This window comes from Pleurodeles waltl, chromosome 1_1 (assembly GCF_031143425.1).
Source record: "Pleurodeles waltl isolate 20211129_DDA chromosome 1_1, aPleWal1.hap1.20221129, whole genome shotgun sequence".
NCBI classification, from domain to species: domain Eukaryota; kingdom Metazoa; phylum Chordata; class Amphibia; order Caudata; family Salamandridae; genus Pleurodeles; species Pleurodeles waltl.
In genome coordinates, this window is record NC_090436.1 from 210,626,921 (window position 1) to 210,640,174 (window position 13,254).

Consider the following 13,254-nt stretch of genomic DNA (forward strand, 5'->3'; position numbering starts at 1 on the left):
GGGAGGAGGCACAAAGAGGGTGCAGCCATCCTCAAGGACAGTAACATTGGCTACTGCCCTCACAGACCTAAACACACCCCTAAATTCAGTATTTTGGGGCTCCTCAGATCCCAGGAAATCAGATTCCTGCTACCTGAAGAAACAAGAAGGGCTTCTGACCTACAAGCCTGCAGAGAAGGAGGAAAACGACAACTGCTTTGGCCCCAGCCCTACCGGCCTGTCTCTAACTTCGAAAACCTGCTCCAGCGACTCATCTGACAGGGACCAGTGACCTCTGAAGCCTCAGAGGACTGCCCTGGACTAAAAGACCCAGAAACTCCAGTTAACAGCGGCCCTGTTCAAAACCAGCTACTTCTTTGCAACAAAGAAGCAACTTCCAAAGACTTCACGTTTCCTGCCGGAAGCGTGAGACTTCCCACTCTGCAACCAACACCCCAGGGAGGACTCCCCGGCGACTGCGAGCCCGTGAGTATCTAGAGATGACCCCCCTGAGCCCCCACAGCAACGCCTGCAGAGAGAATCCAGAGGCTCCCCTGACCACAACTGCCTGTAACAAGGGACCCGATGCCTGGAACCGTCACTGCACCTGCCGCCCCCAGGACCTAAAGGAACCGAACTCCAGCACAGGAGTGACCCCCAGGCGACCCTCTGCCTAGCCCAGGTGGTAACTGTCCAGAGAAGCCCCCCTGTGCCTGCCTGCACCGCTAGAATGACCCCCGGGTCCCTCCATTGATTACTACCTGAAACCCGACGCCTGCTTTGCACACTTCACCCAGCCGCCCCTGTGCCGCTGAGGGTGTGTTTTGTGTGCCTACTTGTGTCCCCCGCCAGTGCTCTACAAAACCCCCCTGGTCTGCCCCCCGAGGACGCAGGTACTTACCTGCCGGCAGACTGGAACCGGAGCACCCCTGTTCTCCATAGGCCCCTATGTGTTTTGGGTACCTCTTTGACCTCTACACCTGACCGGCCCTGAGCTGCTGGTGTGGTAACTTTGGAGTTGCCTTGAACCCCCAACGGTGGGCTGCCCATGTCCCCGAACTGAGACTTGTGTTTTACTTACCTCCTAATCTAACCTTTACTTCCCCACCCCCCACCCCCCCAGGAACTGTTGATTTTTTCACTGTGTCCACTTTGAAAATAGCTTATTGCCATTTTTACAAAGCCTGTACATGATATTGTTTTCATTCAAAGTTCCTAAAGTATCTAAGTGAAGTACCTTACATTTAAAGTGTTTGATGTAAATCGTGAACCTGTGGTTCTTAAAATAAACTAAGAAAATATATTTTTCAATATAAAAACCTATTGGCCTGGAGTAAGTCTTTGAGTGTGTGTTCCTCATTTATTACCTGTGTGTGTACAACAAATGCTTAACACTATCCTCTGATAAGCCTACTACCCGACCACACTACCATAAAATAGAGCTTTAGAATGATCTTCTTTTGCCACTATCTTCCCTCTAAGGGGAACCCTTGGACTCTGTGCACACTATTTCTTACTTTGATATTGTATATATAGAGCCAACTTCCTACAGTATGCTTTCGAGTTGTGAGCCAGCATTGTATACTCGTAGTATTTCGGCTGCCTGAACGTGTTGAGGAAATTGTTCGCGCACAACCAGCCTTCAAACTCAAACTCACAGTTTTCATCGGATGTTAGATGATGGGCATAAATGTAGTTAGGCTGATGAACACCCATCTCCTGTGTACACTCTATATCGAATACAATATAGTCTTCTGTTTTTTTCTGGGGGAAGCCTTCGAGCATGTAACACTTGTGTGCTATTCTGGCTATAAAATACGCTTTACACCTGGGACATTGCATACCTTTACAATCTTGGTTGGTGGCCTTGTAGCGCCCGCAGTCTGATTTACGGCCGCACTGTGCGATGCTGATGTGTACGTTCAAGCAGTCTTACGACCGACAAAACATCTTACACATTGAGCATTTCACCTTCTGAGTGTCGTCATCGACGCACCCGTCTCTCTGACACATTTTACAGTTCATTTCACACTGGTGTCTGGTCCAGTTGTATATGTGGTTGCAATGCTCACACACGTACTTGGCTCCTAGAAAACCCTTCAGGTTCGATACCGTAACAGTGGTTTTCGTGATGTAGCACATAAACGGTCTTGTTTTTCACACGCTCATCAGTAGTGAAGTACTTCCAAGAACCACTGTGGTACAGAACTTTTACCGTAACTGCAAAATGGTTCTCAAAAAGGCCCAGGTCCCCAAAACCAACCAGTCTGTCAGGTGATATTTGAAGCCGTCACAATAGACATAGGTGGTCATTCTGACCCTGGCGGTCTTTGACCGCCAGGGCGGAGGACCGCGGGAGCACCGCCGACAGGCCGGCGGTGCTCCAATGGGGATTCCGACCGCGGCGGTAAAGCCGCGGTCGGACCGGCACCACTGGCGGGGTCCCGCCAGTGTACCGCGGCCCCATTGAATCCTCTGCGGCGGCGCAGCTTGCTGCACCGCCGCGGGGATTCCGACCCCCCCTACCGCCATCCAGATCCCGGCGGTCGGACCGCCGAGATCCGGATGGCGGTAGGGGGGGTCGCGGGGCCCCTGGGGGCCCCTGCAGTGCCCATGCCACTGGCATGGGCATTGCAGGGGCCCCCGTAAGAGGGCCCCTACATGTATTTCACTGTCTGCTGCGCAGACAGTGAAATACGCGACGGGTGCAACTGCACCCGTCGCACAGCTTCCACTCCGCCGGCTCGATTCCGAGCCGGCTTCATCGTGGAAGCCTCTTTCCCGCTGGGCTGGCTGGCGGTCTGAAGGCGACCGCCCGCCAGCCCAGCGGGAAAGTCAGAATTACCGCCGCGGTCTTTCGACCGCGGAATGGTAACCTGACGGCGGGACTTTGGCGGGCGGCCTCCGCCGCCCGCCAAGGTCAGAATGAGGGCCATAATGACATTGTCTGGGGTAGCTCGGTCCACCAACAACCCAGCGATGCTCACTGCCAGACACATATTGGTAGCTCCTGTGTTAAAGTCGAGCAACCATCGATATTTCTTGCCAATAATTTTACTGTACATGACGCTCTTTAAGGTTCTGGAAGCACTGCCATCGCAACCCCTAACAATGAGGGCGATGATTCTGAAGGTCCCATACGCCATTAATTCAGCCTTGCTCTGTAAAAGCTTAGATAGGTTTTCTAGAAACATCACAGTGTCAAACACATCTCGAGACGACAGTCTGGTGAACAGAGGACTGTTGAAACCCTGCCCCTTAAAACGTAGCTGGAAGAAATTGTTAGGCCCCACATCGTGTAACAATTGTTCTATGAGCGTTTCACGGCCTGGTGTATACTATAACACCCTGATCGGAGGAGTTTAGACAGTCTAGATTAACAAACCTAAACTCCTCATAGTGCTCTGTAGCGTTAAACCTCTCTACAGTATGACTGCAACTTCTGACACTTTCTGAAAACACTGGTTCTGAATCCTCAGCTTGAGGAACGCCGCAGGATGGAGGGCTCCTTGGGGTATCATTTGGTGGTAGTTGACTACGGCTCATTGTTGGGGTATTTTTATGCCTCCTTGTAACGCTTAGTCTAGCTTTCTTTAATTTTCTTATTAAAAGCTTACGGTTTCTAGCGCTACTAGCCCACTTCTGTTTCTTACAAGCCCAGCTGTTTTTAGGCAACCAACCACATCCTATTTGAACAATAGTTGGTGTATTTACAGGAGGTGTCCTTGCCATTTCACCTACACCCCACAATACGGGCGGGGGTCCTTCAGGATGTTTTGCGTTAAGCCGGCTCTGAACTTTACCCCTTGAGACCCTGAAAATGCCTATAGTCTCTCCTAACGTTATATTTTGAGGCCTTAGGTGTTGAGGGTGCTGTTTTTAGGAGTTTTAAACAGTTGAGGTCTGGCACTCGCAGCTTTTTGGTTTCGAGCACTGGTAAAACACGTAGAGCTTTATTGAGTCTTCTTTTTATATTTAGACCTAAGGTCAACCTAAGGACAACAGTATTAATAAATGTGGCTCTTATATTCCTTAGGTCGTCCTGCATGCCTAGTCACACAGGTATATTACTTATGTCTACAGCTGCTGAATCGCAAGATTGGACCACCTCGCTTCTACGCTGTGCCAACCTCTGTATTAAAGCCCTCACGGTGGCTCTGGAGGACGCAGAATAGCGTCTAGTCTTACCCAGTTTTAAAGTCTTCAGCTGTAGTCTGAATTTTAGCTGCCTAGCAGATTGGTGTATTTCTTTTATATACGTGTCCAGGACTCTAGACTGTCCAAAGCGCCTTGTTCTGGGGCATTAATTGAGGCATTAGATATGTGGTTTACATTTCCCTGAGCCACCCCAGCTATAGGTCCGCTGTTAACATTATTACCCCATTTCTGAATGGATGGACCAGAATGGGTCAAAAAAGCAGGGCAGTAACTCATCTAGAAAACTACATAACTGTCTGAAGACACCCATGAGTCATTTCGACTTGCAAAGAACCTAGGTTGAAAGTTTGCTGTTTGACGGAAGCAGTAACCACTGGGCCAGATAAGATACAAGAAGTGGTGGTCAGCAACTCCTCTACAAACTACGTATCGGTCTGAAGACCCCCATGTGGCCTGTTAGGGCACACTTATCTCCCCCTTACACTCAGCTAACTCCCTTAGGTAACTGTGACTTGTGATTTTAAAGGTCATGTTGTATGTCCATATACACCCTGCTTGGCCCTTTCTGTGCCTGTGGGCTTCGAGGTTATTCTTTTTGTTTTTTAAAAAGGTCACCATTGTACATTCCCTCTTGGTTATGCAAGGCTCTGGGGAGGGTGGGTGGAGGCTCTGTACTTCCACCACTCCTCCTGCTGAGGAAGCACATTGCAGCCCAACCACCCTGCCGGCATGAACATGCCCAGACTTGTCCTCGTAGGCCATGAAGCACGCTGCACACCTGCACAGCCGCCATTTCACACAGCCTTTAGACCTACACTCTAGGGACAGCATCAGGACACGTGACTAACACGGCATCACACCATGTCACAACCCACGTGACTCACCTACACCTACATCAGTGCCTACGTCACCACTGGGCGGGGCAGCCACGTCAGTGCCTACGTCATTCCCTCCGTCATCACGGGGTGGGGCACCTGTCAAATCTTTGATGGAAGGTATCCCCTTATACTACTCACATCCTTCTAAACATATTTCAAAACCCTTGCATTTGTGCCGGTTTCTCTTTAAACCTGCTACCGAGGTTTCCCTTTGCCAGGCATGAATATGTCAGACACATTGTAATAAATTGCATGCTTTTGGTTTTAGTTACCATTATTCCTGACTGGATACATATTATCTCCAGTTGACCAGCCCATTCTAGACATATATTTTGCTAACATGATTAGCCACCAAAATCGTATGGTGAAGTGAATGCAAAATGTACTTCCATTCGCTAAATATTTCACACCCACATATCTTATGATACATTTAAATCTAGAAAGCATATGCAAGGCAATTGCAAATTCTCCCCTGCATCTAACCTCAGACATGTCTATGCAATCCATAAATTAAACTGTAACAATTCATTAATAGTTTTACTTTAGTGAGAGATTACACCATAGATATTATAAAATTGGCAAAGGGTAAATTCTTAACGTCCCAGTGTCTTGAAACCTAATGCTTCTAAATGTTAATGTTATATGCTCAATATAGCCTCCATTACTGTATCTGCCTTTATAGATGTTTCATGATAGCTGTCCCATGTCCATGTCCTTTCTGCTTTTAGGCCCCTGTTGTAATCTCTCTGTGGGCTTTTAACCACACCTATGAGCTTGGTTGGTTCGTGGGCTTGCCTTTAAAATTTGCTTGATTTCACTAGTGAAAGGCATGCATACGTCATGCCTTTTCTGGTGTTTAGCCATCCTCAAAGAGCACCGGTAAACTACTGAAAACATATGGGGCTCCATGTTTTCCTCATGGCTTCTGGACTACTTTTTATTTTTATTTCCTATGCAGCGCAATATTGCTGAGCAGTAGTCGAGCACTTTGCATGACATCGAGCCTGTTACATGGATAATTGCACTTTTGTCAGTTACATGTATAATGGCATTTTTGCCGATACGTTTGACTGCGACTGAACTTCTGTTTCCTTTTCTGTGCCTCCTTCAGGCCATCGGTTTGCTTATGTGAAACTGTTTTACTTTTCATTTTCAGTTTATGTGGCAAGAAAAGTCCTGTTAAGAGTTTACTACGCGAATAGCTCTAACTCAAGCAAATGCGAGACCCGTTGCATTTCAAATGCTTGTTTCACTTGAATGAACTGCCCCCAGGGCATAGCGAGTTCGTGGCAGCGCATCCAGCACAATAGGTACACTTTCTGTGTTTGCTGCCTGCGCACCTGTTTTAAGGTGCACCATGGTGCAGAGACAGTGCACACTATGTGTAATAGGGCCCCTGGAGTCATTGTGTTGTTCAGCACAAATGCACTTAAGCCTGGTTGGCACTGCACTCTGGAGCCCTCCGTGCTATAAACGATGTCATTCATGAGCAGTGTCTCCACTGGTCAGACTATATGATCACATTGTTCACCGCATTATGGCAGTCGGTCATCACTTTTTTCTATAAAACAGACAGCCATTTGGGACTAAACTACTTGATGACAGTGGGTACACCAACAGAGCTGTCCAGGGTAAGACTTTGAGCAGGAGCATGTAACGTATTGCAATAGACAGCCTGGGAGCTAGGTCAATCTGCTCTCCATCGAGTCAATGCCACTATAATTAAATAGTGCTTTTTCGGCTCTTCCTGCTATTTAGTCCAAAATATCTCTTGCCTTTAAATAATAGCAGCTAAGATAGATTTTAATTAATGAAAAATAACTGAAGAGGCCTCAAAGTCCCAGCTCACTCAAATACAAATTGGCTCAGTCACAACCGCCTCTTCTCGGCTCGGAAAACCGTGTATGAGAACATCTTTCTGTGGTCAGCGCGGTCATCCTTTATGGGCGCACACTCTGTCTCTCTCCTCTTCAAGAAATAAACCTAACGATCTTTGTGACTGGGGCAGGGATGAAATATTGCACGTGCTGACAGCGGTCTTCGAGAGCGGTTCTTGAGCTCAATGTATTGTGGTCTGTGTCTAAGCGTCCAGTTCCGTCTGAGAAGACAATGTCCACTGTGTTGTGAAAAGACCTTCCAAGGCTTGACTTCAGCCTCTTGAAATCATGTCATTGATCCAATCTGTATACATTCCCAACTCTTCCTTATGTGTGCGCTTAGTGGGAAAAAAGTTGGCGTTTGAGGGTTACGGTGACATTTTTTAACAGATGGATTCCAGACCTCTGATTTGCATCTCTATGTGAACGAGCTCTGTCGAGTTACAGGTTCTTTCTGAATGTCTGTTTTAAGATAATTGGCTGATATACAATTCGTGGGTGATATTTTAACTTCTCTAAGTTTCTTTGGAGTGCAACCAAAAATAAAGAAAGCAGGAAAAAGTGAAATTAGTCCGTGGACCAGGTAACAATAAGGTAGCTCAGTGGAATAGTGTGTTGATGCAGAGAACTGTGTGCACTGCGAAGCTGGAATGTCAGCAGACTGTCTGAGGCTGCTGCTTACCACTGCACCGTATAATGCCAACCTCTGTTTGGTTTAGTGCCTAGATTATTTAGTTTATTAGCCTTGTGATCTGTTGTCTAGGATTTTCATTATGCTGCTCAAACTCCAGTGAGTGCAAATGCATAGGTGTTACTTTATGTTCACTGTAGCCATGTATGTATTTATTTAATCACTCGGAGTGGACTCACCTTTAGGGCCTATTTGTGATATTTTTGGCTATCTTTATTGATAAAGGTTTCATCATGTTATTAACAGTACTGTCTGAACCGTTAGCATGTAAGAGTGATGTAATTTGTCTGCTGTCTGATCATTTAATTTCTTTCTAATAGCACTGCTTAGTGAGCATCTGAGAATGTCTCGCTATTTTGTCTATTGCATCCAATTGTGAGATTCGAATGATTTTTGACTCGGTCACCCTAACCCTTCCGTGTAGAAGCTCAGCCACAACATCCGACTGAGGACCTACTTCCAAGAGACAGACTGGGGAAATTAAGTGAACAAAGATGCTTTTGAAAATCGATAGGCCAGGATGACTTCAAGTACCCTGTTTTCGGTACTGCCTGGAACGCACTTAGCTGTAACCCACTTTTTACGGAAATTTAGGGTTTTCCTTCATTTTGCGATGATTTTCTTGGCGATGTTCAAGACCTTTTGTGAAGGTAAATCTAATTTGCCCAACGCGATGGAGTCTCTTGAGAACAACTCTTTTATTTAAACAACTGTGTATGTAAATTGTATTGTAAATGCCCCATTTTCTCTGTTTTTTTCAAATGTTATCAGTGCAGTGTTATCACTAGCTTACTTGCTCCAGTTTGAGGAAGGAACTTACACCCCACGTTTTCAAAGTTCAGAAACCCCCACTGCACTTAAGGAGGGGCATTCAATTGCAAGCATTTACCCATACAAGAGTAAACCCATTGTTGTTCCCAAACTGTACTTTTAAATTTACTATAGCCAAGAGGGTCCCAAAACAGTAATGGATACACTCCAGCCCAGCTTTAGAGTAGGCCCAGCACTACACATATCTTGTCACAGCTACTGCAACACACTCCCATAGCAAATGATGGAAGCAGGGGCTTAACATAATAACCCTTAAGAAATAAGGTGGTTCAGAGGCAATGCCATTCTCATACTGGGCCCCCCTCGCAGCTTCACCAGGGCACCTCCAGGCTAACATTCATCGACACTGGAACGCCAATACTAAGTTCCACGCATAGCTCCATTAACATACCTAACTTCTGACCTTGTGTGCCCGTTACTATTTCAGTACTGCAGCCCACATAACTCTGTCAGTGCACCACAACCCTAACCTACAGTGCTCCATTATTCCAATACCAGGAATTAGATGGTGCTCCGTATCTCATTCCTCATCCGCTGCCCTTCTGTTATTCCAGCACTGGGTTGGTGCACAGCTCTGTCTCTACCCCCAATCCTGACCTGAAGTGTCCCAATATTGCTGTGTCAGGGTTTCAGATAAATCTATGCTAATGTCCCTCCTGCTGTTCTGCAGTGTCCCCTGCTGTTCCACACTCTGACTTCTGTTTGAGGACGTGGGGGAGCCAATTAAATCTATTCTTGCTGCCATCTTTATTTGGCAGGGTCTGTTTTACCTATCTCACTTTGTTCTTTCTTTTACTCCCCCACTTTTCTCTTTCCAGCTCCTAAAATCCACACATTAACAGTTTTTCTTTCAACTGTTTATTTCTCCTCCTCTCCCTTATTTAATTTCCCTCTTCCTCTTGCTACCTCCTCTTTCAAACTCGCCAAAACTTGGTTATTCCGTTTCTTGTTTCATTCCTCTCTTTTTTCTTCATCAGGCATTCATTCTTCCACAATTTTTTTCTTTTCTCTTCTTTCTTTGTCTTTTTTATTTGCTCTTTCCTTTGACTCTGTATGTGTCCTTTCATTTTTTTTAAGATCTTTCTTCCTTTTACTATAAATCCCTCTTTTTCCCATCTGTATAAGGAAGCCACAAGTTACTTGTTGGGACCCGAAGTGTCAAAGTGGTTTTCCCATTCTGTGTCTTTGGGAAATGTGTCAGTACATGCAGTCCCTGGTTCTTTCGCTGCTTGTTTCTCTCACCATCTCTCTTTTTTTCTCTAATGTTAATTTTTCTCTTTCTTTTCACACTTCTTTCATTATTTTTTCCTATTTATCTTTCGTTTGGTAGCTTCCTTCCCTTTTTTCTTTTGTCTCACACGTCTGCTGTGTTTCTTCTCTTAGATATTTTCATGTTTTCTTTCCCTTTTTTCTTTTATTTCTTTGCAACCCCTTCTCTTTCTTCCTTTTGTTTGTTGTTTACCTTTCCCTTCTCTTTTTCTTCCCCACCCGCTTTCTCTCCGGAGGCCTAGTTATCAATGGAGCAACAGGTGCAGTGGCACCGGGCCCAGAGACCTACAGACCTCACTCAACTCTAATTACTGCTGTATTTTCCTACCAAAATTGCTGTCAACCATTTTCCTTTCCTTTCACCCTCGAATCTGTCCCAAATTATATTTTTGTTATGGAGTTTGGAGAATTACACTCTAATGCCAAACGTTTATTTCTCATAAAGGTTTACATGATAATTGTGTATGTTTTAAGATAGAGGAAGAAGGTAAATGGAAGGGCTTTTGCTAAATGCTGGGCCACTGTAATTATATGGCAATAAAAGACTAAATTATGAGGCAGTGTTGACAAGTTTATGTGGCAAGAAAAGTCCAGTTAAGACCTATTGCATTGCAAATTTTTATTTACTGTTTCTTACTGCCAGGTAAAACCTTCGTGTTAAGGAACAGTAAAAACATTTTAATGCTCTCCCCCCCATGAAAGGCTTCTCTCATGGCGAAAGAAGCATTACTTTTTCATTTACAAAAAGAAAGTCCTGTTTCTTGATTTTGTTTTTGAAAATTAAAAAAAAAGGTTACTGTTTAATACCGGGCTGTGTCTTTCCGACTCAGCCATGCAGCAAACATTAAAATGCATTGACAGGAACTACTGTGACGCAGGCTCCTGTTAATGGCTTTATAAATGAATGCCTGTTAGGTGGTAATTTATAACTTTGGTGGGCAGAGTAGACTCAGCCTGGCGGACGTAAAGTCCTCAGCCAAGCCAATGGTGACTACCCTGTCTGCCCATAATTAAATTGGGCCCTCTGTTGGTATCCTCAGATTGATTTGTGGGAGTAGTGCAAGCGCATCAAACAGAATGGAGTTTGGACGATGCGCGTTCTCAATTGAATTTAGAAGAGCTCCAGCCTTCCTATAAAAATTATTAAAATGATTTTTCACATTTGTTTGTGAATTAAATAAAATATTTAATTATTTGTGCATTTATTTGATGAATCCTTGCTTCTGTATTTGTGTGTCTTGTTCAGTGGTTTAAATAATTGAAATTGCTTAGGCTGGGGTCACCAGTTTCCCATATTGACTCAGTGGGGGTCCCCAGACTTCGGTAATGATTAAGTAGGGGTCCACATTTTGTTGCAACCTTTTACAAATGCAAATGTAAATAATTCAGTGTACTAGGTTTACCTCCACCAAGTCAATGAAAGTTGTTCCTTAACCTAAAGAAACTGTACTCTTCATGATCAATAAATACTCTTTAGTCTAACACCTCTGCAGTATTTCTTTTTAGTAATTATTATTTTCAGTGTCACGTTCTTTACTGTATATTGTCATATAAATATTTGCCTGCAGTTAAAAATATATTGTCGATATGACGGATAAAAAAATCTTTCTTTGATAGCATTGACCAGCTGACTCAGATTGCTCGCCATCACGTTGAGACTGCTACAAAGATCGAATATGAGCTGGTTTTAAGAAAGGAAGAATTTTACATTAACGGGGATGTAAAAGTAGTCCCGGATGCAGTCCCTCCACCATGTCCTCCGCTTATTGAGACGGCCCTAAATGGCACATTGACTATTTCACAACTCAATCACCTCTATCCACAGTTTATGGCAGTGTCTCCGGCAGGTAAGAAAACAGCTGTTCCTCATTTTCAAAATTATTCTAATTATTAGTTCTTTAATTAACTTAAGAGATGGGAACAGTTACATATGGTAATGCTCTTCCTGGTAGATACCACACATTCTTCTCTTAGAAATGACCCTAAGCATCAGCCTGGACCTGGAAAGGCCAGGTCCAGGCTGATGATCCCGCATGCCACAAGGTGGTTCCATGCTGCTCCGTGTTTACTACATACTGGCATAAAATTGACAGAGCGGAGCCGCATATAAGCCTCACTCTGTGCACTGATGTTAGTTTCTTGCTTTCCTCTTTCTGTGCTCTTAAAGAACACACTGTGAATAATTGGTAGTACCATTGTGCACATGTCTGATTTGGCACTTTCTTAGATATTAAAAAGAGGGCACTCCACAGAATGGGATGGAGGAAGGGTAATGAGGAGTATGCAGTTAGATGGAATATCCACCAGAAAGAACATCGGCAAAGGCAAGTAACTTTTTCTTCTGATGGATACTTTTAACTTCAGATTCCTCGTCTAAGATTAGATACCAAAGCAATTCCTTCGCAAACTGAATTGTCTGTGGAGTGGGCTCAGACTAAAAAGTCCTGCAGGACCATATGGCTGAAATATCCTTCCCATCGGACCAGGTTGTCAAGTCATTAGTGCTTGATGAATATGTGCAATGATGCCTATGTCACATGCCAGCAGGTTTTAGAACATAAACACTGCATGTCAACACAGTGGTAGCAGGATGGGGTATGATGGAATGGGCTCCATCACCTTCTTAAAGCTGTCTCTTGACTAGTGCATAGCAGATCTAAATTCAAAGAACTATCCACCTCAATATGGTCCTGTTTTACGTTGCCATCCTGTTCACTGCCCGGAGAACTCCACAAAAAACGATCAGCCACCCAATGGTCCTTTATGTGATCATTGTAAAAGTTAAAACCCCATTTGGGTTCCAGCACAGGATGAATATCCTCCTCTTTTGAGGGGTGATAAGGGAAGAACACTTGTAGGGTGATGAATTGTCCAACTTTGAAGGGAGTCGCAGCTTCAGGCAAAAGTCCTCAACACCAGTTTTTCAGGGGAAAAGCTATGTAAGACGCCTGTTTCAACAGTGCCTGATGGTCAATTGTGTAACTTGTTGATTTGATACAATGAGGAAGTTGGTCTTTATAGTCAAAAGACAGAACAGGCATCTGTGATCCAGCACCAAATGTTTACAAATGAGAAATGTTAAGACCAAGTTAAGGGCCCACTTTGGCATCGCAAACAATTTGGAAGGGTACATGTGTGTCAAATCTTAAATAACCTGCATCGAATAAGGCAATGTAAACAAGGATGGTTGTTCCAGCAAATGCAGAAAGAGCCAACAAATAACCTTCAGTAGGGCCCGTCGCAATACCTTGTAGGGCCGAAGGCATAAGAAACAATAAAACATCTGACAGTTTGGCTTGTAAAGGTTTGTGTTGCCAACTCCACACTAGGCCACAAATTTGTCACAGTGACTGGCATAGGATGGGTACATATTGGCAAGGATAACATCTAGTATTTCAGGTGGCAGTTAACTGCCACCGTTTAATTTTCACGCCTGGAGGTATAAATTGCACAGGTTTGGATGAAAGATCCTGCCCTTCTGCTGCAACAGAAGATCTTCCCAAGGTGGTAGCCTGATTGAAGCGCAGATGTTCAGACGTTCCAGGTACAACACTCTCCTGTTCACGACCAC

The 13,254-nt window shown here is 44.7% G+C and overlaps 1 protein-coding gene across 2 annotated transcripts in view; it reads left to right on the plus strand.

Annotated features, from left to right (window-relative positions):
• Window positions 1–13,254, plus strand: part of SPEF2 (sperm flagellar 2) — a 736,330-nt gene that overhangs the window by 538,985 nt on the left and 184,091 nt on the right. For both annotated transcript variants that reach the window (XM_069220893.1, XM_069220901.1), the window contains one exon: window positions 11,301–11,530. In XM_069220893.1, the coding sequence (XP_069076994.1) occupies window positions 11,301–11,530 (230 nt within the window). The remainder of the gene's footprint in view (window positions 1–11,300; window positions 11,531–13,254) is intronic.